The 21678-nt window shown below is 43.7% G+C and overlaps 2 protein-coding genes and 1 long non-coding RNA gene across 4 annotated transcripts; 1 reads left to right on the top strand and 2 right to left on the bottom strand.

The window, feature by feature from the left end:
• Positions 1 to 765: 765 nt before the first annotated feature.
• Positions 766 to 3326, bottom strand: LOC109644072 (gamma-crystallin N-B). Its single transcript, XM_020109373.2, has 5 exons — positions 3174 to 3326; positions 2529 to 2620; positions 1740 to 1896; positions 1084 to 1229; positions 766 to 972 (listed from the first exon to the last, which is right to left on the bottom strand). The coding sequence occupies exons 1-5, from the start codon at positions 3192 to 3194 to the stop codon at positions 837 to 839; spliced, it is 552 nt and encodes a 183-aa protein (XP_019964932.1). The 5' UTR covers positions 3195 to 3326; the 3' UTR covers positions 766 to 836.
• Positions 3327 to 4479: 1153 nt separating this feature from the next.
• Positions 4480 to 9203, top strand: eci2 (enoyl-CoA delta isomerase 2). The gene is made up of 11 exons (XM_020109370.2): positions 4480 to 4730; positions 5540 to 5601; positions 5825 to 5928; positions 6736 to 6834; positions 7053 to 7244; positions 7459 to 7528; positions 7655 to 7754; positions 7842 to 7962; positions 8025 to 8114; positions 8392 to 8535; positions 8664 to 9203. Exons 1-11 carry the CDS (start codon positions 4675 to 4677, stop codon positions 8817 to 8819), a joined length of 1194 nt encoding a protein of 397 aa, XP_019964929.2. The 5' UTR covers positions 4480 to 4674; the 3' UTR covers positions 8820 to 9203.
• On the bottom strand, positions 8791 to 20704 carry LOC138405245 (uncharacterized). 2 transcript variants are annotated; one of them, XR_011238930.1, is made up of 3 exons: positions 16206 to 20704; positions 15398 to 15492; positions 8791 to 15281 (listed from the first exon to the last, which is right to left on the bottom strand). It is a non-coding gene; the product is annotated as an uncharacterized lncRNA (long non-coding RNA). The 2 variants fall into 2 exon arrangements; XR_011238929.1 differs by having other exon boundaries at positions 15398 to 20704.
• Between the last annotated feature and the right edge of the window lie 974 nt (positions 20705 to 21678).

Consider the following 21678-nt stretch of genomic DNA (forward strand, 5'->3'; position numbering starts at 1 on the left):
TTTGTATCAAGTTTATGTCAAGTTTATATCAAGTTTATGTCAAGTTTATGTCAAGTTTATGTCAAGTTTATATCAAGTTTATGTCAAGTTTGTATCAAGTTTGTGTCAAGTTTATAACAAGTTTATACCAAACAAGTTTGTGTCAAGTTTGTGTCAAGTTTGTGTCAGTACATATCCAGTTAATACCCAGTTAATATCCAGTTAATACCCAGTTAATATCCAGTACATATCCAGTGCATATCCAGTTTATACCCAGTTTATACCCAGTTTATATCCAGTATATACCCAGTACATATCCAGTACATATCCAGTTAATACCCAGTTAATACCCAGTTAATACCCAGTACATATCCAGTTAATACCCAGTTAATATCCAGTACATATCCAGTTAATGCCCAGTTTATATCCAGTTTATACCCAGTTAATACCCAGTACATATCCAGTTAATACCCAGTACATACCCAGTACATATCCAGTTAATACCCAGTACATATCCAGTACATATCCAGTTAATACCCAGTTTATACCCAGTTAATACCCAGTTTATACCCAGTTAATACCCAGTTAATACCCAGTTTATACCCAGTTAATACCCAGTTAATACCCAGTTTATACCCAGTTAATACCCAGTTAATACCCAGTTAATACCCAGTTTATATCCAGTACATATCCAGTATCCCTCCCACAGATCAGTCCTGTGAGTGTAAACCTTCAGTGGGACATGAAACCACAGTGAAACACAAAGTGTCTGATAAAAAATCTCTCTTCTTCGTTTAGTCTGGTTTATTTTTGTACATGATGACATCAGTGGTAGAGCTGATTTCAGGGGGCGGGGTTTAGAAGTAGTTGACGACTCTGCGGATGGACTGGATGTTGGGGTTCTGAGCCTGCCACTCGTTGTGGCTGTTGTAATCGCCGCGCTCCACAATGTACATACGACCACGGAAGTTTGGCTCCTCGTACATCACCCAGCTGCAGATAGAGAAAACATCAATATGTTAAAAGTAATGGATTACTCTGCTTTTTGTAACAGAGTCCAGCGTTGTTCACGCACACGTGAAAACCAACACATGTTAAACTCACGCTCCGTCTCCGTAGACCTTGACGGAGTTGATGCAGTTCTTGGAGAGGCCGCGGCTCTGCAGGAAGGGACAGTCGTCGCAGATCTCTACGCACTGACCGGAGAAGTTACAGCCCTCGAACAGCTCGATGCGATAATGCTCGCCGTGCTGATGGAGGAACAGGAAGTGAGACACAGCGTGAATTCTCTCTGATACAATGCATTTAATTTGATCAGAAAACTTTCACTCCAGAAACGTTTCTGACACAAAATCATTTGAAGCGTGTAGTATTTTATTTTTAGCCTGTTTTGAAAAAATGTTTGAATGTTTCTATTTTTGTATTTTAAAATTCAAATAGGTGTGTTTCCATCCACTATTTAAAAAAATGATATCATCAGGTGACTGAAGAGAAATGATTTTGTAACAAATCAAATCTGATAAAAGTAAACTACAGGGTTCAGGGTTCACCCTCTGAGGAGCAGGAATATTTCAGGGGAATCGGACTGAGTCAAGGGTTAGGGTCCTAAATCTGGGACCTGATGGATTAAATATTAAAGGCTGTGGCTGAGGGGTTGAACGGTGCTGAAGTGTCCTTGAGCAAGATGCTGAACCCCGAATGGCTCCTCATAGATGTTGACATGACATAAAGACTGTAAAAACCCTGTCGGAGGCGTGTACCATGCCGATGGGCTTGCAGGATCCCATATGATCGTTGTGGGAGTTCCACCTCTGGAATTCTGGGTATTCTCCATGCTCCAGGATATACTGCTGGCCCTTAAAGTCGGGGTGGTCGAAGCAGATCCAGGCGCCGCTCTCCACTCGGATGGAGTTCACCCTGAAAACACAAGAGTCACGTGATGCTTCTTCTCCATACCATGCTAAACTAATCTACACTTCCTGCTGGATTTTTACATTAAAATTCTTCCCCAAGTTGAAACTTGTGATTCTATCAGCAGGGCTGCGTTTATAGTCAAACGTAAATGTTGTGATACGTCAGTGTTGTAACTACGGCAGCTGAGAAGGTCATTCGTTAAAACAAAGAGACAAATACACTTTTCATTCTGTGTTTGTCCATAAAACAAGTTCAGATTAATTAGCTCTGCGTTTCATTAAAGAATCCACTGTGTCACTGTCTTTTTAATGGGGCGGGGTTTATGTACACCTCTGACACACCCACCAAATGACAGGAAACGTGTCGAAGTCCATCGACACGTTTAGAGGAAACATGTCATTCTACATGTGAACTGCAGGAAACAGTTTGGATGCTAATTGTTTCTCAGGTAACTCCGCCCCCTCCATATGTTCTAAAGATGAGAATTTATGTTGTATCAAACCCTAACCCCATCACGAACACTTTCTGAATGAATTCACTTTGTCACATCAGCTTTTTTAGTTTTTCGTTCATCTCGTTCAGACGTCAAGTGTTGCCATGACAACATCAAACTGAAATCTTCTTTTTAACGTCACCTGTTCATGAAGCCGCGGTCCTGGAAGTTATCACAGTCACCTCTGACCTCCAGCTTCCTGCCGGTGAAACACTTCCCCTCATAGAAGGTGATCTGAAAAACAAACAGACATCAGTCACCTGACTTTTCTGTTGTATTTATGACCACACCCTCAGTGATGATGTCACAAACTGACATCATGGCCACAAGATGTTAGACCAGACTTTGAGCGGTTGCTAGGTAACAGGTTCAATAGATGATTTCAGAGCAGACGAGGAAAAAAAAAGTTGTGTTAAACTTAAACTTGAGTTAAACTTCAACATTTAATTCATAATTTATAAAAGTATGTTTCGTCTTTTTTCCTGATTACAATACAGCTTCATGTTTAAAAAAACATTAGAGATAAATTAACGAACTGCAGATTCATCAACACATTTTAAAATCATCATCCATTTATCTCTTTTCTTTTAAAAACGAGGGTGAGACGGAGAATTAGCCAAACTTCATTCAAAATTCAGCTTTGTGATTCCTTATTGATTTCCAATGAACCAGATCCGTAAAATACTGTTCAATATAATACAAGTCAAAGTATTTCACTTAAAATCCAAACTTTTTAAAGTATTTCAGTTCCCTGTTCAGATTCATCAGTGAACCTGGAGTCGCTCACCTTTCCAGAATACTGCGACATGTTTGTCCACTGGATGTCGTCCGACCTGAGACACAAGCACACACACACAGTGTCACAGAGAGAAAGTTGGACGGCCCAATATATACAGCAGGGGGTGAGCGAGGGGCGAGCGAGGGGTGAGCGAGGGGCCAGGTCCAGGCCCTGAGGACAAAAGACGAGATTTAAAGGTTTGTGCTGCGTCAACGTTTTCTCTTCATCCTCATGTGTCTGCTGATTCTGCTTTGTGTGTGTGTGTTTAGTCAATGTGTGTGTATAAGTGTGTGTGTGAGTGTATATGCATGTGTGTCGGTGTGTTTGTGTCTGCGTGTATGAGTGTGTGTCTGTGAGTGTGTGTGTGTGTGTCTCAATAGCTTTGCAGGGTCAGTGATATCACTCACTGACAGTCTGTTTCTATAGAGTCACAGTTGAACTCTGCTGCTCCAAATATAAACAGGAAACGTATTTGTTGATATTCGACCAGAAGAGTTCAAGAACATGTTTTAAACTAGAGTCAAACCAGATCCTTCTGTCGTCCCTTCAGGACGCTGGTGTCTCCGGCTCGGCTCTCTCCCTGCTCTCATCCTCCTCAACGACCACACTTAGCTTGGAGAGGATCTGTGTCAGCACCTTGTCCTCTCACTGCTGGGGTCCCTCAAGGTTCTGTCCCGGGTCCTCTCCTCTCTGTACACAAACTCTCGGCTCTGTCTCGCTCACTTTTCTTACACAACTAATCCTCAGGTAGCAGCATGAATGTCTCCCTGACTGTCTGACATCTCTCAGTGGACGTCTTCACACCAGCTGAAAATCAAACTTGATCTTTAACCTAAGTTCACTCACAGTCCTCCGCTCCCTTCACTGGTTACCTGCATCAGCTTCAAGTCACTAGTACTTGTACTGTGAACGGATCGGGTCCAGGCTACATCCAGGACATGGTCCAACCTTACACCCCAGCCCGTCCACTCCGCTCTGCATCAACCAATCATGAGGTGTTAAAAAAGCAGAGATGTTTGAAATGTGTTCAACGAGCGAGTATTTAAGTCTGAATGAAACATTAAGTACAGCAGGGGGCGGGGCTAGCTCCCCCACACTTTGCAGAGCGCTGGTGTTTGTGCTTGTCTTCTGTTGTCAATAAAGTTAAAGTTAATCAAACTGTGATTCCTCCACACAGTGGTCTCCTTTCCTAACTCCTCACTGCTTGACCTTGTGACGTTTTTCCATCGGGGTCAAGGAATAGTGGTTAGGAAAGGCCTTCGTTCATTGGATGAACGAGATGACGACACGGTCCAGCCGAGCCAATGGCAGAGCAGAAGACGACAGAGTGGGCGGGAGCAGCGGTGTAAACACTAAACAGCCTGTTAGCAGCGCCGCGGCTAAAGCTGAGCTAAGTACAGCTAAGCTAAGTACAGCTAAGCTAAGTGTCCCCCAGCCCGTCCTCCTGCTCTCTGGACCGGCTCCTGCCCTTTGGACTCGCCGCTCTTAGGACCTCCAGCTCCGGGTATAAATGGCCGGTGGGTTCATGCACTGCTCCGCTGCCTGGCGCTTTGTCTGCGGCAGAAGGTGAGTGACTGTGACCGCTGAGTGTGGAGGTTAGCATGTTAGCTTGTTAGCTTGTGTCAGAGAGCAGCGACTTCGATAGATAGATCACTTTATTCATCCCCAAAGGGAAATGAGGCAGTCTGTGTTTCAACGTTATGTAAGTAAATCTGTATGTTTCTAATTTATAGAATAAAAACAGTCAGAAAAAAAGGGTTAAAGTTCAAATGTGACCTTTGCTCCACTTCACATTCAGTGTTTCCATGGAAACAGAATTCTGATAGTAACCAGGTCAAGAGAATAACCGGATGAATCGTTGACTAACAAGTGATTCTCATTAAATCTAAATAAAATAAAACCTAAATGAAACCAGACTCCGAGGAATCAATAACCAATAATCAGATTAACCAGCTGCCTGACGTCATCATCAGTCTGTGACATGGAATATGAAGAACTATAATCAGTTCACACACACACGAGACATCAGATGATCAAAAGATTAATATATAGATTGTGAACACCTTCAAAAATAAAAGTTCATAATAAAAGATTAAATCAAATAAACACTGATCACAAAACTGAACCTTCAGTTCAGTTGCACTCACATGTAGCACTTTGTATTTTGGCGTCGGCTCATGAAATGTACATGTGATCAGTGGATTTATTATATATTTATTATATCTGTGAATGTGTTCTTCTCTATTTCTTGTGTATGTTTCTGTATGTACTCACATCTTGTATTTATTAGATGAGTTGTTTATCTGTTTCATTTCTGGTTGTTGTTTTAATGTGTAGAAATAAAACTGATTTGTGTTTTTGTAAATGTGTTTCAGTTTGGTCAGATTGTCAATCGCTCCGAGTCTGAAGCTTCACACCACAGCGTCTCGTACGATGGGTCAGTATCTTACTTTCTGATTCATACAATTTTATTTTATGTCGAGGACGCCACTTCAAAAGTTTCAACAACATCACAGATCAATGATACAAATCCACTAGTAATTATAGTGTCTTTGTGTGTGCGTCACATGATATGTGTGTGTATGTCTGTGCATGTGGGGTGTGTGTCTGTGTGGTCTGTGTGTGTGCACATGTGTGTATGGTGTGTGTGTGTGATGCAGGTGCGAGTGTGGAGCAGTTTGAGCAGGCGAAGAACAAACTATCGTCTTTGCAGAAAGATCCAGGAAACAAAGTCAAACTGAAAATCTACGGTTTGTTCAAACAGGTGAGTATGTGGTCATGATCACTCCACGTGTCACATGCTAACAACACGTTTTCTGCGTCATATCTGTAAAGATGTTTTTCAGTCTTGACATTTTTTTCTATAAACAAAAATGTTCCTTTTGATTTTTACAGGTTTATAACAACAACAAAATAAACAGAGGAATTATTTGTGAGCAAGCTTGAGATCCTTTTTCATTATTCATTATGTAATTATCAGTAAATGTGGCTGATGAAAAAATACATTTGTTTATTAAATTAAATTCTATGTGGCTGTTTGGATGAACTGGACTTAACTGGTGTCATCACAGAAGAAGAAACATCTTTTCTCCATCTTTCATTTCTACAACTGAATCAAAAATACATTTTCATCATCATTAACTACAGTGATCCATGTGAATGAAATGAAATGGACTCACTCAGCAACAGAGAGCGAAGACAGAGGGATGTACAGCGTCAGCGACCAATCAGCATCCACTCAGCTGTCATGTGACCCCCACATCCTGCAACAGTATTACAAAACAATTAAAACTTGAATTTATACAGCACTTACACAATTAAAAAATATAAAAGTAAAATAAAAAAATAAACTGAGCAAAATTGAAAAGTAAAAGCAGCTGAATGAGAATTAAAAACAAACACACGCTCCCCTTTAGAACAGAGTTTAACCCATGATCTCCAGCAGCCTCGGAATGATGGACAATATTCAAATATCAGTTCTAAAGACACAGGTAGTAAAGGCAGGGAGGAGAAAACATCTGTATGGCCATGTTTTCTGGATCCAGTTACTGACACTCAGCGTCCTCTGCAGGCCACTCAGGGTTCCTGCAACACGTCCAGTCCAGGAATGTTGGACTTTGTCAACAAGGCTAAATGGGACGCATGGAAGTCTCTGGGCTCCATATCACAGGTACAGCGGCTCCACAGACCATCAGTGTTCTGACTGTAAAATGTTGTCATGCTCTAATATTCACAATCACTTTCCTCAGACTGTCCATCTTCCGTCTCTCTAAGACCCCCCCATGATAAAGTCTGATCCGATTGGTCAGCTAACTTACTCTGTCGCGGTTGGTTAGTTTCACGTTGAGTAACAGTAAAATAACAGTAGTGTAAATATTCGTTGTTCAGGATGAAGCCAGGCAGCAATACTGCGACCTGATTGGTTCCCTGGTGGAGGCAGAAAATCCAAGTGCTGCACAGGAGGCCGCAAAGGCTGCTGGGAGCGGGCCAACGTACAACACGCTGTTGGTCACCACGGAGGACAACATCACATTCATCAGACTGAACCGACCCACAAAAAAAAATGCCATCACGACTGAGGTGTGTGTGTTTCTTTATGTGAGTGTGTGTTTCTGTGAGTGTGTTTGTGAGAGTTTGTGTGAGTTTGTGTCTGTGTGTGTCTGGAATGGTCTATAGTTGAACATTAATCATCATGTCACATGATCAGTGACATCATTGCATCATACACTTGAGCTAACATAGATGAGTCGTGGTTGTGATTCATGTTAATGATGAAATGTCTCGTGTCTTTCAGATGTACAACGAGATCATTGCGTCTCTGGAGGAGGCGGCCAAAGACGATTCAGTCCTGACAGTTGTAACTGGTACACACACACATGTAATATGTAACCTCGCCACTAGGTGTCGTACTTGTGTCACTAAATCCTTCACACTGAACCTGTTGTAGCTCCTCCTCTGGTCCCATGTACCTGGTTCTCTCTTCACTTCAGGAGCTGGAGACTTTTACTGCAGCGGAAACGACCTGAACAACTTCCAGCTGCGGGGGGGAGGTGTGGAGGAGATGGCTCGACAGGGGGCGGAGCTGCTCAGGTGATCTCTCATTGATTGACAGATGATCAGAGATCCACTCACACATGGGACACACCTGTGATTCCGTCTTTTCTTTCTTCTCGACAGGAAATACGTGAGGGCCTACATCGACTTCCCAAAGCCGCTGGTTGCTGTGGTGAACGGACCGGCTGTCGGAATTTCAGTCACTGTGTTGGGACTGTTCGACCTGGTCTATGCTACAGAGAGGGTACGTACACACACACACACACACAGCAGATGTGTGATACTCAGACTCTTTCTCCGTCTCAGGCGACCTTCCACACTCCGTTCAGTCAGCTGGGACAGAGCGCTGAAGGCTGCTCCTCCTACACCTTTCCCAAAATTATGGGCGCTGCCAAGGTACACACACACACACACACACACCTGGTGTTCACCCACCTGAGATGTGAACGCTGAATATTACCTGTGATCCTCTGCTTCCTGAACCAGAAGAGCTGCTGCTGTAACAAATCCACCAAACATGTTTGAAAGTTTCCTGCTGAATATTGGAGATAAACTCTGGTTCTTAATAACGTCTCAGTGTTTTGAACTGATCACAGTTCAGCTTCACTCTTCAACTGTCTGTCTCTCTGTCTGTCTCTCTCTGTCCCTCTCTGTCCCTCTCTGTCTCTCTCAGGCCAGTGAGATGTTGTTGTTCAATAAGAAGTTGACGTCGTCTCAGGCTTGTGAACTTGGCCTCGTCACGGAGGTTTTTCCCGACAGCAGCTTCCACAAGGAGGTGTGGACCAGACTGAAGAACTACGCCAAGCTGCCACCCCAGGTACACACACACACACACACACACACACACACACACACTGATGCTAGTTTATGATTTAAATCATTCGTCGATAATTTTGATCTTAAAATATATGAAGTATGAGATGTATTAACTTACCCCTCCCCCAGTCTTTGGCGTTTTCGAAGCAGCTGATTCGCTCGATGGAGAAGGAGCGTCTCTATGCGGTGAACGATGCTGAGGTGGAGTGTCTGAGAGAGCGCTGGACGTCAGAGGAGTGCGCCAACGCCATCATGAGCTTCTTCCAGGCCAAGGCAAAACTCTGAGGGGGCGGGACTCTGAGGGGGCGGGACTCTGAGCGGCCCACTGATCTACGTCAGCAGCTGATGAACCTGTTGATCCTCAGACTTTTCTCCTGGTCAACATCTAGTTTTCAGTTTCACAACTGTGCTCAGTGCTAACGTTAGCATGCTAACAACGTGGTAGTAGATCTTTCACTGGTCTAATGAAAAGAAGGTTTGAGTTCAGCTGCAGTTTTTTTCAGAGGAAGTTGAAACTTATTTTTATTGTCAATCTTTTCTCTGCAGACTCGATGAAACTCAAAGCTTTGCCATTAATGAATGAAGGAAACTTTCAGTTTGTCTCAAAAAAGTGCCTCAAACATCCTTCATATCAAACTCTTCAATAAAATCTCTTATTATTTCACAGAATGAAGTCGGTTTTTTTCAGTTAGACGTGTTTTAGCAAAAAACCTGTATGAATAATGAATAATTCAACAAACATAACGTGCTTAAGCACAGAGGATACAAAACAAGTGACAGAACCATTAACAGAATATACAATTATTGAAATGAACACTAGTCTGACTGCAGTTTGACTGCTAAGCCACCAGGTGGCAGCACTCATCTGAAAAGAGATACTGAGACTCCTAACTCTAATTTATACACTAATTTAAACTTCAACTCTAACCGGACACTTTTTACGTATCGTAGCGTCAGTGAGATGAAAACAACCGATCTCACAGTGTGTGATTTTTTTTCAGATGGAACTGAAACGGATGTATTTTGTGTTTTTGAACAAAGTTCACTGAGAACTTTGTTTCGGCTGAAAAAGGAGATGAAAATTCATCACATTGTCTTTTTTTCATCAAACATGAGACACAGCAACAGGGACACTGCAGTTATAGAGAATATTAAAGATTCACATAATCATAAATATATATAAAGTTACATAGAATACACACTGCTCAAAAAGGTGAAGGGAACACTTCACAGTGTCACGTTAGTGTTTAGAAGAACAAGTGATTGTGAATCAGTTTCTCTGTTTTGGTGCAAATCAAAGTCACATCACGTTCAATGAGACAAAAGTAAACGAGCCCCAACAGAATGTTTTTAATGTGGTGTCCACAGACAGCTGCTGTCTCCTGCTCCTTCCTGACTCACTCTAGTTCTGTGTTCTGCTCGGGTCCTCGTCACTACTGGTAGCATGAGGCGCTACCTGCAGCACCATCAGGGTGCACAGGTAGTCCAGCTCCTCCAGGAGGACTCATCCATACGTGTGGTCACAAGAAGGTTTGTGTCTCCAGCACAGTCTCCAGAGCCTGGAGGAGACACCAGGAGACGATACACCAGGAGAGCTGGACGGTAGAAGAGCATCAACCCAGCAGCAGGTATCTGCTCCTCTGTGTGAGGAGGAACAGGAGGAGCACTGACTCCATTCACCAGAGAACACCCGGACCAGCAGGTTCACCACTGGAGCCTTATTCTCTTCCTCGAGCGGTTCCTCCTGATGCAGATCACACACGTTTGATCCGCCTGTGGTTTGTTACTGGGATGTTCAGTGTGGGTTTGAATCAGGTTTGAATCCAGCCTCAGCAGTTTGATGGTTTTAGTTTCCACAGATCATTGTTACGTCAACTAATTACACAATGTTCATCAGTAGGGGGCGCTCTGAAACACTTTGGACAGAAACTCTTGATTTCTGGTTTTTAGAACTTTTCGGTCGCTTTGACCTCGCTTTGCTTTGAAGCCTGAACAGGAAGCAGGACGCTCTATCTCCCTGAGTTGTGGCCCCTGAGGGCCGCCATACTTTATCCCATTGTTGTTAAATTTAACTATGTGGTCCTGAGCTTTGGGACGTCCAGCAGAGGCCTTTTAGCTCTTATTTATTTATGAGGACGTCACCGAACTTCTCTTTTTCTCTTGGTCTGAAACTTGTCCAGATCTGCAGTTTCCCCACGAGACCAACAAACCCCTGACATATAAATCTCAGCTCAGACCCTCAAGCATGAAGATGAGAAACAAGATCCAGACGACGGTGACAAACAACTCGGAGCTTCAACAGGAAGAGAGCGAAGGTTTCCCACAGATAAAACCTTCACGTGAAGAACAATCAAGCAAGGTTGATTGTTTCTATTGTTACTGAATCTTCTTTCACACATGTTCCCGACATGTTCCTACTTGTTTACAACATGTGATGGATGTGAAACTGGAAGAATCCAAATATCTCAGGATATCTTACTTCACTCATGTTTATTTTAAAGAGGAGACGTCAAACACACGTCTTCTTCACCTCCTCTCTCTTTCTCTCTCTCAACTCCAGACTCTGGAGTAAAACTGGTGCGTCCGAGGCCTCCGGCTTGTTCCAGTCTTCGTATTAACATATTTAACGTATTAAAGCAGAGTTTCCAGGCGAGATCGGAGGACATGTCCCCGGCAGCAGAGACACGTCCCCTGGGTCGACCCTCAGTGTCTACAACTGTGTGCAGCTGGAGATTAAACCAGATTAAAGCTCAATCCACATCAAGAGTTTTCATCGTCCGTCACTCAGAAGAGACACAACACGAGGAGTTCAAGTGAAGTTCATCAGGACTTTATGTAGGACAGCTTACAGGGGAGATGTTGTTTTCCTGCCTGGGCCCCGTACGACGAGTACGGACGTTTCCCCCATAACATCTGCACGCTCCTCAGATCAACACTAATGTACAGAGGCCCTCAGGGAGCTCAGGGTGAACAGGCTCAAAGAAGCACACCACCACATAATGCTGCGTTCAGGTCCGCCGGGAATATCTGTCGGAGCGGCTTCTGCGGTTAAAAGCGTGGACTCGGAAGAGTGTTTGCGTTTGAGCTTGTTTGAAGCGTCAGACTGGGGGTTTCTCTTCATGTCATAATTACTCTTCACACTTTGCTGAACCCACTTCTGGTGTTTCCCGTTCTAACTCCACCTGCTTTCACCGCTTTCATTCTTCAAACAGAGTTTCTGATGAGAAACCAACTTATACAAGTTTCTGTCTCGAACGAGAGGACGATTGACACAGAGATGGACAGAAACGACGTAAGCTGAGCTTTAACACAAGCAGCTCGCTCCTGGTCCTCCTTAGCGCCTCCTACTGGACGAGAGGAGACCCACAACTCCCTGAGGGACTACATTTCCCATCAGGCCTTGGAGGGAGGGACGGACAAACCCATTGTCTTCAGAACAGTTCTTCATGACGTCAGTAGAAATAAAGTAAATAAAGTTTTATGTGAAGGTGAAGTGAGGAGAACCAGTTGTTACTGCACCTCCTTTTATTTCTCTCAGTTCTCGTCCACATTTCACTTTAATCCAGTGACTGAAGATAGAACCTCTTTTCTTCCTCCTCCTCCTCCTCTCCTTCGTGCTCCCTCTCTCTGAGGTAATAAAGTGTTTCCTCTGGCTGCAGGTGGAGTTTGATTTAGAGGACGAGCAGGAAAGAGATGGAGGAGCTGCACTCGTTTTTATTATCTCCTCTCTTCCTCCTCCATGAGGAGTGAAAGAAAAGATTTAAAGTCAGAGACAGATGAGGAAATGTTGATGGAGAGAATACAAAAAGAACAAGTTGGAGACAGACAAAGAGAGGGGAAGGAGGAGGTGAAGAGAAGGAGGGATGGGGAGGAGGGGAAATCTTTGTCTTTATCTGAATCCTTCGTTCATAACAAGGTGACGACAGAACAGACACATTTTAGTGATGGAAGAAAAGAGGAGCAGGAAAAACAGAGAACAGAGGAGAGGAAAAGAGGAGAGAGGACAGAAGAGAGGAGGCGAAAGATGAGAGGAGTAAGACGAGAGAAGACAGATGAGGAGGAGAGAGGACAGATGAGAAGAGGAGAAAGACGAGAGGAGGAGTAAGATGAGGGGAGAGAGGATAGAAGAGAGGAGGAGAAAGATGAGAGGAGTAAGAAGAGAGAAGACAGATGAGGAGGAGAGAGGACAGATGAGAAGAGGAGTAAGATGAGGGGAGAGAGGATAGAAGAGAGGAAGAGAAAGATGAGGAAGAGAGAGGACAGGTGAGAGGAGGAGAGAGAAGGAGAAAGATGTGAGGAGGAGTAAGATGAGAGAAGAAAGATAAGGAGAGAGGATAGAAGAAAAAAGAGAGGAGGAGAAAGATGTGAAGAGGATAGAAGAGAGGAGAAAGATGAGAAGAGGAGTAAGACGAGAGGAGAAGGATGAGGAGGAGAGAGGATAGAAGAGAGGGGGAGAAAGATGAGAAGAGGAGTAAGACGAGAGGAGGAGAAAGATGAGGATGAGAGTGGCCAGATGGGAGGAGGAGAGAGGAGGATAAAGATAAGAGGAAGAGAGGGTTGGGAGTTCGGGACTCCTTCATCTGAGAGCAGACACCCTCTCTCATAATATTCTCCCTGAGCCTCCATCACTGGCTCCGTTGATCCAACTCAAATCTTTCACTGGTGGTGTCCCTCAGGGTGCTGTCCTGGGGCCCCTTCTGTTTACATCTATTTACTTCCTCATGAGGACGACACCCGGCTCTACCTGTCCACCAAACCTACATCCATCCTCCCACCTACCTCCCTCTCTGATTGCAACAAGAAATCACCTCCTGGTTCTCCTGCCACTTCCTCAAACTCAACAGGGATAAAACCGAGGTTCTCCTTATTGGCACCAAATCCAGCTTAACAAAATCTGCAGCTTCATTGTTTTTAAGATTCTGCTCCTCACCTTCAGGGCCGTCCATAACTGTCTTTCACCTTTCCCAGCTCCTGCACATCTCAGGTCTCGTTCCATCCACCTCACTGCACCACCTGCCCGCTTGACAACCATGGCATCTAGAGCCTTCTGGAACCCCCCCCCCCCTGACATCAGTAACATTGTGTCTCTCAACATTTTCAAAATAAACGTCCATTCAGTCTGATGTTTTACATTTGGTCAAACTACATAATGTTTTATTCACTGTTCATTTGACTGATCTTCTCTATGCCACTATATGTAGCGTATATTCTATGTGTACAGGAGAAGAGGGCCGGTCTGATGCCACAGATCCTCCCTCCTCTCTCTAAGCAGTACCAAGGTCAGGTTCTAGATAAAGGACCAACAGAACGTTCATGTCTAACTCAGATGCTCAGACAGAGACGCATCAACTTCAACTCTTTTCTAAAAGACATCAGTGACAAGACGGAAGGACACAATGTGGTTTAGGAATGAATATTTAGACTTAACTGTCCAATAGGATGTGAACACCTACATGTTGCATAGAGAGTGACAGCAGTTCTAGCCATTCATGAGTGTGCTGTTAGAATGGGTGAGGCAGGGTGGGGGAGACATCTTCAGACTTGGGGGTGACAATTACTCTGTTACTCTGTTACGTTTGAATATTGTTCTTCTGGTCTCTCTGATGCATCGAGTCTACATTAGAATCTTCTGCTTAAGACATCAGCTGCTGCTGAGTTCTCCTTCCACCAGCTTCCAGAAGAAACAGAGAAAGACAGACAGAGAGACAGACAGAGAGACAGACAGAGAGAGAATGAGAGAGACAGACAGTGAGCGAAAAACAGATAGAGAGACAGATAGAGACATTGATACAGATAGAGAGAGAGAGACAGGAGGATAAAAGACAGAAGAAAAAGAAGAGAACGTCTCAGAGCAGATTGTTATTTTCACCTCAGATGATGTTTGATCGTCATTATTGTAAAATCCTCATTAGTTTGTGAAAAGTTCTGGACAAAATCTACGATTTACTATTCATGATATTTTGTTATTATCTTTAAGCATCGACCAACACGTTTTTTTATTGGTTTGACAAAGTTGAAGTGATTGTTGAAGAACTGATTTCTCTTCCTGCAGGTGATCTCGGGCTCGGACAGTTTTTTATGACCCTGACGAGGACACGCTCTGTTTTCTCACATCACACAGATCCTCCTCCCACCAGAGACTCGCTCTGCAATCAGCTCCACATTTACATTCAGATGAGGCGGCGCGGGCCGATGGAATGTAAATTTACCCAGAGATCAGCTGGGGACTCGCAGAGATTGAAGAGGGAGGTGATATCGCAGCCTCACACTTGTCCTCACATGACATTTAAAAGCAGAATCACCAGGGTTTAATTAGAGAAGAGTTCGCAGGGTGAACAGCACCTCACTTTAAAAGTCTGTGAGGAGTCTGAATCTGCCAGCTCTCACAGGAAATACAGTCGGATTTCATCTGGTACAGTTGTTGATGTTGTTGTTGTTGTTGTTCAGCTGCTCCCATGAGGGGGCGCCAAAGTGGATCACCAGCCACACGTTTGAGTTGCTGTACAGTTTTTTTAATGGCAGATAGGATTGGAAGAGACGATGATTAAAGTTGGTTGGTTCTTCTGTTTTGGTCGAGAGTGAGACATTTTGATATTCGGGTTCCTCGAGGTGATTTTGGTGACCTCTTGACCTTTTCTTCTAGCTCTTGGATAAAGTGCGAGTTGTGAGTCTCTGTTCTCATTGAAAAACACAAAGCTGCTCGCTGGTCGTCTGTTCTGGAGAGGTGTCGCTGGCCCTGGCTATGACCTGGTGGTTAAAAACAAACCGTCAACCGTGAAGTGAGCCGGCCTGAACCGACTGTCATCTCAGGTCGCACGCTCAACATGAAGAAAGCTTCATTGAGATTCAGAGGAGAGACTCACCCCGAAATGACTCCTCTCTGCGGATGACCATCTTTATCCCTCAGAGTCTTCTTCACCTACACAGTCATGACTTGTTTCGACTCCCGCCCCTTCACCTGCGTGATGGTTTCTGATCAACTTTAAGAATTCATCGAAACCTTCTGAAGGTCGAACAATATTTCAACGTCATCTTACCACGAAGTTTCAGCTCCTCAGAAAAACACGTCCAGTAATTTCCACGATTTGAACACGTGTTTGTGTTGGATGCACAGACTAAAAGTAAAGATGGACGCCATGACAGTAAAGCCAAACCTCTCTATCGGCCTCTGGTGGCTGGCTGGCTACATCCATGCTAACAAGCTAGCTCTGCACTGTCATCTGATTATCTGTGTTCTCGTTCTGCTCAGAAGCTCCAATATCCCAGAGTTCCAAAGAGTTGTCGTTAATCAGGCTTCCATTTGTTCATGAGCTTTGAAGTCAGAAAGTGGAAAAACCCCATTTATTTAAATGTAATTTATTTACGTACGAGATCCTCTGGACACCTTTGTCTAGAGGCATATAAATAATGTTTTCTACATGTTAATCATCCAAACATCTGGACTGGATCAAATATATTTATATATATTGATGAGACGAATGAGCTGTATGTAGTTGATGACATTCGACTAGTTCACACTAAAAGCTTTGGTTTGAAGCTGATGGTAAAATGAACGTTTAATAAGTGACGACGTCAGTGACTCGAGTTGTTCGAGTTGAACCAATGTGTTCTGATGAATCTGACCCCATGTGAAAATATGATCGATCACCAATGTACGTTAAAGTTAGTTACCTGTTCGTCTCTCTGGTCGTTTGTTTTCTTTTCCAGTTGAGGGGTGACACCTCTGCAGAGGCGGAGCTACGTGACCTGAGCAGCTGTGACCCCGCCCACCTGCCCACCCCCACACTCCTTCATTAAAGCAGCTGATCCGCTTCGACGAATTCACATCGACTCCACGGGAGGATGCAGCCTCCGCAGGGTCACACCAGGACACACACACACACACACACACACACACACACACACACACACACACACACACACACACACACACACACACACACACACACACACATACTGGGTGAATGTTTGAAGTGGCTGGAGGTGTTTAATTTCATTTCTCATTCAGTCCCTGTATTTCTGAAGGAGGCCTGCTCTGCTATGCATGAGGGACATTTACATTTAACAGCTATTCGACCTACATACAAAACGACTGGGGAGAGAAAGAAAGAGGGAGAGGATGAATGTAAAAAGGGGAGATGGTGAGAGGTGCTGGAAGGAGATGAGGAAAGAAAAGAAGAAATGAGAGAAGTGGAGTAGAAGTGTGATGGAGTGAGAGACTTGCTTTAGGCTGAATATGAAGGCATGATGACAAAACTTCCCACTGAACTGAGATGAACTGAAGCCATGAAGAAACTCAGTCTCTCTCGTTTGATATGTGATATGAAGCATAAATATTTCCTCAGATTTTCTGGGATCATGGTTTTTAATTTTGCAAAGATGCCCTGACCTGATTTCTCCCCGAAAATTCCAACATGACACCAGGAGAAAGTCAACAAGGATTTCAGCTGGCTGATGGATGAGTTCAGACGACTTTTCATATAACTCATGATAACTCTATAAGGACACGTGAGTCACTGCGATCTAATACATCTCTATTAGAGTTTGTCATTGTCTCTGTAGAAACCGGATTAGACACTTTTTACAGTGTTGAGGGGAAATTCTTTATGTGGTTAGAATTTAAAAAGAGCATGTCTCTGTCCAGCAGGGATCAGCTGAGGCTCCTCAGGAAGCAGAGGTTCTCCGTCACTGAGCAGGAGAACACACTCATCCATCTACTTTTCATCAGATCGTCTGCTCTGTGCTGTAAAGTCTCCACAGGTCAACCCAAAGCTCTCACACCAGCTCCTCTCTGCCTGATCGAGGTAAAAGCACATAAAACGCAAACTGCAGAAGCATGACGTCCCAAATCATTCAATCCATCTACATAATGCATTACTGCTTTTTATGACGGCAGTCGGAAGCATGTTTAAATCAAGCTGTATGGAGCAGAGAGGCCTTTAGAGCCGAGGGTTTGACTCAGAGAGCTGCCTCAGTTACATTATGCATCACTGTAAAAGCTACTGGACCATTTCTGACAAGTTTGAGGAGGATGAACCGAGGACACGCTGGCTGAACAGAAATACTTTATTTAATGGTACGTCCTCTTAGATCACGCTAACGTCTGATTATATATGGACAACTTTTAGGAAGTGTATAGGTAAACAATGTGGAGGAAGTTAGGAAGTAACAGGTGGGATCAGAGTTTGTTCCAGGTTCTTCAAAAGTTTCTCTGAGCCCCAGATTTACATCCTGAGCTTTTGAGTGACAGATATTTTCTGAGTGAGGAAACCAACCCGATATCTGTCATCAGCAAAAACAAGTAATAACCATGAGTGTGAGGGACAGTGACACAAACTCAGTGCAGCTGATATCAACTGATGTCAACCACATTGGGCTCGGGTTCAGACACACAAACAGGATACTTGTTGGTTCGGGTCGAGCTCAGTTACTTTTCTCTCAGGCTCATTTGATTGATTGGCGATGAGTCGTGATTTCATTCCATGTTTTCCATTCACAAGTTATCAGAAAACGTTGAAGTTGGACCCGCTGAAATAATGTCTGCAAAACGAGAGGTCGGCTCATAAATCTGATTCAAGAACACAAATTATATTTCTGTGACAGAAAATCATTTGTTGGTTCATACTTTTCTGTTTGCTGTATTTTTTGCACTGGACACTTGTGTCTCCTTCAGGTTCCTGTGTTGACGAGAGCTTGGTGGGTTTCTCTGAACCGCCATTGCTGCTATCTACCCCGTGACATTACAAAGGCTAAACTTTAACCTCCTACATCAAACGTGTGGATAAACTTTAAACTGAGAACGACTTTGTGCTCATGTTGCACTTTAACACGAGAGCTGAGCTCAAACTCAGCTGGTCTGCACTCGGTGACAACACAAAAAACTCAGATTACACCAACAAATGGTTTGTTCAGTTGCAGCGATGATATAAAAGAAATATAGCGTGTGTTTAAATCTCAGTGTGGTAGAAGCACCCATCAATAGGAATATCTTCTGTTGCCGCTGTGTATGTAGAGATAATGTGTGTGGACACGGACGTCATCATGTGACCAGGATCTAAGAAACACTGATGTCATGGGTCCAACCCACTGGTCAGAGTCCAGATGTCAGCAGAGCAGGTCCGACAGGTGGAACTCTGCTGCTGAACATTCTTTATTTGACAGGCAGGAGTTTTACTGAACCATTATTCTCAATCTTCAGCCGCAGCTTGGCTCCTCCTCAGCTGACTAGTTATGTCTGATCCAATTTATCCAGATGTGCAGGGTGGTCAAACTAGTAAAACACAACAGTCATTTCCTTGTAAATGTCTCTGACTCAAGTCTAAAGTGTATGAAAGAGATGCTGTGGTGCATCATGGGAGAAACAGAGACTGGAAACTCTGGTTGTGACTGTGATGTTGAACAGGCTTGTTTTCTGCAGAGATCACATCAGGTACGACAGCAAACTACGACGCCCCTGATGATATGTAAAGACAGGACGATGCTGTGAACACAACACCAAGTTCGTTGAAGGTTTTATGAGTTTGTACATTTCTCAAATATTGTAACTGAAACATAGTTCTTCTGTCACCAGACCTGATTCACTCTCCACTGTGTGTGATGTTTAAGTGACTGTGTTAGTGCATCAGTAATGAGTGTGTGTTCGTGTGTGTTGTGGTGAAGCAGCCCACCTCAAACAAGAGTATCTGCTGAATCATGTCCTGTAGATCTGCCCCCCCCACACACACACAGGGCCAGGACAAACAGCTCGCTGGGCGTTCAGTGCTGACTAATCACTGCTGGAAGATTTTACAGGTGTCGGAAAAACACACAAACACACAGGAGTAGCCATCACACACACACACACACACACACACACACACACTTCCTGTATGTGTGCCAACTCCATTTATGGTCACTGTTAACATGGAAGTATCATTCTGTGGGTGTGTGTGTGTGTGTGTGTGAAACGATGATTTTACATTCCTATGTTTATTCATTTAATCGACCTCTTAGGATGAGCAGCAGATTTATTTTTCATATTTAGGTCTTGTTTACTATGATGAGCCTGAAGATTACGACCACCTGCCTCACGCAGTCCTCCGTTTGCTGCCATAACAACTCTGACCACCGGGACCTCTGAAGATCCCTGAGGCCTCTACCCTAATCTCCACAGCCAGCTCCTGTAACGATTCGTTCAGTCCGTTCCTGTGGCGTCAGCATTTTGCTTGAGTTGTAGGAGGTTTGCCGGTTTGAAGCAGTTGGGATGAGAATTAGCACTGAAAATGGATTATTCTCTCCCGGTTGAGTGACGGAGTATCTCGGGGTTGTTATTGATGATTAAGGGGGAGATGGAGGGTGAGATGGACATTTGAGGTGCTGGTTGGTGCAGTGTCAGCAGTAATGGGGGCACTGTGCAGTGCACGAGCTGAGACACAAGGCAAAACCTGGCATTCACAGTTGATCTATGTTCTTACCCTGGTCACAACTCTGGGTAGTGACAGAAAGAACAAGACGCAATCATTAAATATAAAACAGGTACAAACAGGTGCGTTTGTTTCATGGTCCAACCGCATGTGAGACAGATTCACTGGCAGATTATTTTAAGTTATTGAAGCTGAGCCAAATATCAGGGATTTTAACAGAGGCTGGACAGGAAGTGATGTCGGCACGGCCCTCTGTGTAGTTGTCATGGGGGTGTCATCAAAGAAACCATCAGATGTTCAGTGTGTGATGCTGTTGTGGGAAGTGTGTGTTTGATCCCTGCTGAGTCATTAAAGAAAGTGACTGACACCTTGTTGAGGTTGCAGACTGATGTAAGTCCAGGTGTGTGTGTGTGTGTGTGTGTGTGTGTGTGTGTGTGTGTGTGTGTGTGTGTGACCTCATGTGTTCTCAACATCTGTGCTAAACCATTCAATGTGTGATCACACCACTTCAGAGAGTCCTGTCTGGTCGAGCTGTCACTGGTTATTCATCAAACACACGCTGACGATAAAAAACTCTCTCACGCACACAAACTAAAATACTTGATGACTTTCCTGCACCTGATCATGTGACTCAAACTTATTAGATTTCTAAAGCTTCAAACCACAGACTGTAAATAAAGATGGACAACATGACAGCTCCCTAAAGTGAAGTCATAGTGTCTCTATCACCTCCTGGTGTCTGGCTGCAGTAAACACTCCTGTCCTTTAGTTATTCTAATCCTGTCCTTTAGTTATACAGCAACGAGCTGAAGGAGCAGCACAAAGATTTTGACCACTTCTCAGGGTTGAAGTCTGAAAAACCTACTGACATGATGCAGGCTGCTTTGAATTTACAGGTCAAGTAACCACCAGAATCTAAGATTATCTTTGAGAAAGTCAATGTGTAAATGTTGATAACGAGCTGAAGGAGCAGCAGCGAGCTCAGAGCTCATGTTGTAAAGATGCAACACAACAACACACAACGTAAAGTGTATTTGTGTTACATAAAGTCCTGAGACATGACAAGAGATGAAAGCCTGTGAAATAAAGTCATCAAAAATACATAATATTGCATAAACTCTTCTCAAATTACATCTGAGGATGAATAATTCAGCACATGTGGTCATTAAACAAGCGCTTACAAGACCAGACCCAGAGAGAAGCCTGTGGAGGAGGGGAGAGATGAAAACAGCGAGGATCTGAAGTTTGGACTGAAACGAGACGTGTTTGCTCTACTTACAGTGTCGAAGAAAAATAGGATGAGGAGCAGGAAAACCAAAGACTGCTCACAATGTGGAGTTTCTTACAAAACCTGTTTGTGCAAAGGAGCAATTAGAGGAAACAGCAGAGAATCAGGTTCCAGTGAAATCCACAAACAGAAACAGGATTTTAATTTAACCCCAGTCTGCGTTATCTCACACAAACACTTCACACTCGTCCTCGTCATGTTTATTTATTATAAAATCATTTACCTTTTCATTTGTACAACTGATAAGTGTCTCCATGATTTGAGTTATTAAAAAACTTACTTGAATAAAAAGACTGATTCATTGAATAATTGTTTGTGTGTTCACACAAATAGAGAATGGTGAATAAACTGTGACCACAACCTTGACTTGAACTTTATAAAACTGTCTGAAAGTCCAAAACTATTTGCTCCCCTCAAATCTAGAAGAACATCTGACATGATGTAATGAGCCGTT

Source organism: Paralichthys olivaceus, chromosome 17, assembly GCF_024713975.1.
Source record: "Paralichthys olivaceus isolate ysfri-2021 chromosome 17, ASM2471397v2, whole genome shotgun sequence".
In the NCBI taxonomy this organism is placed as follows: domain Eukaryota; kingdom Metazoa; phylum Chordata; class Actinopteri; order Pleuronectiformes; family Paralichthyidae; genus Paralichthys; species Paralichthys olivaceus.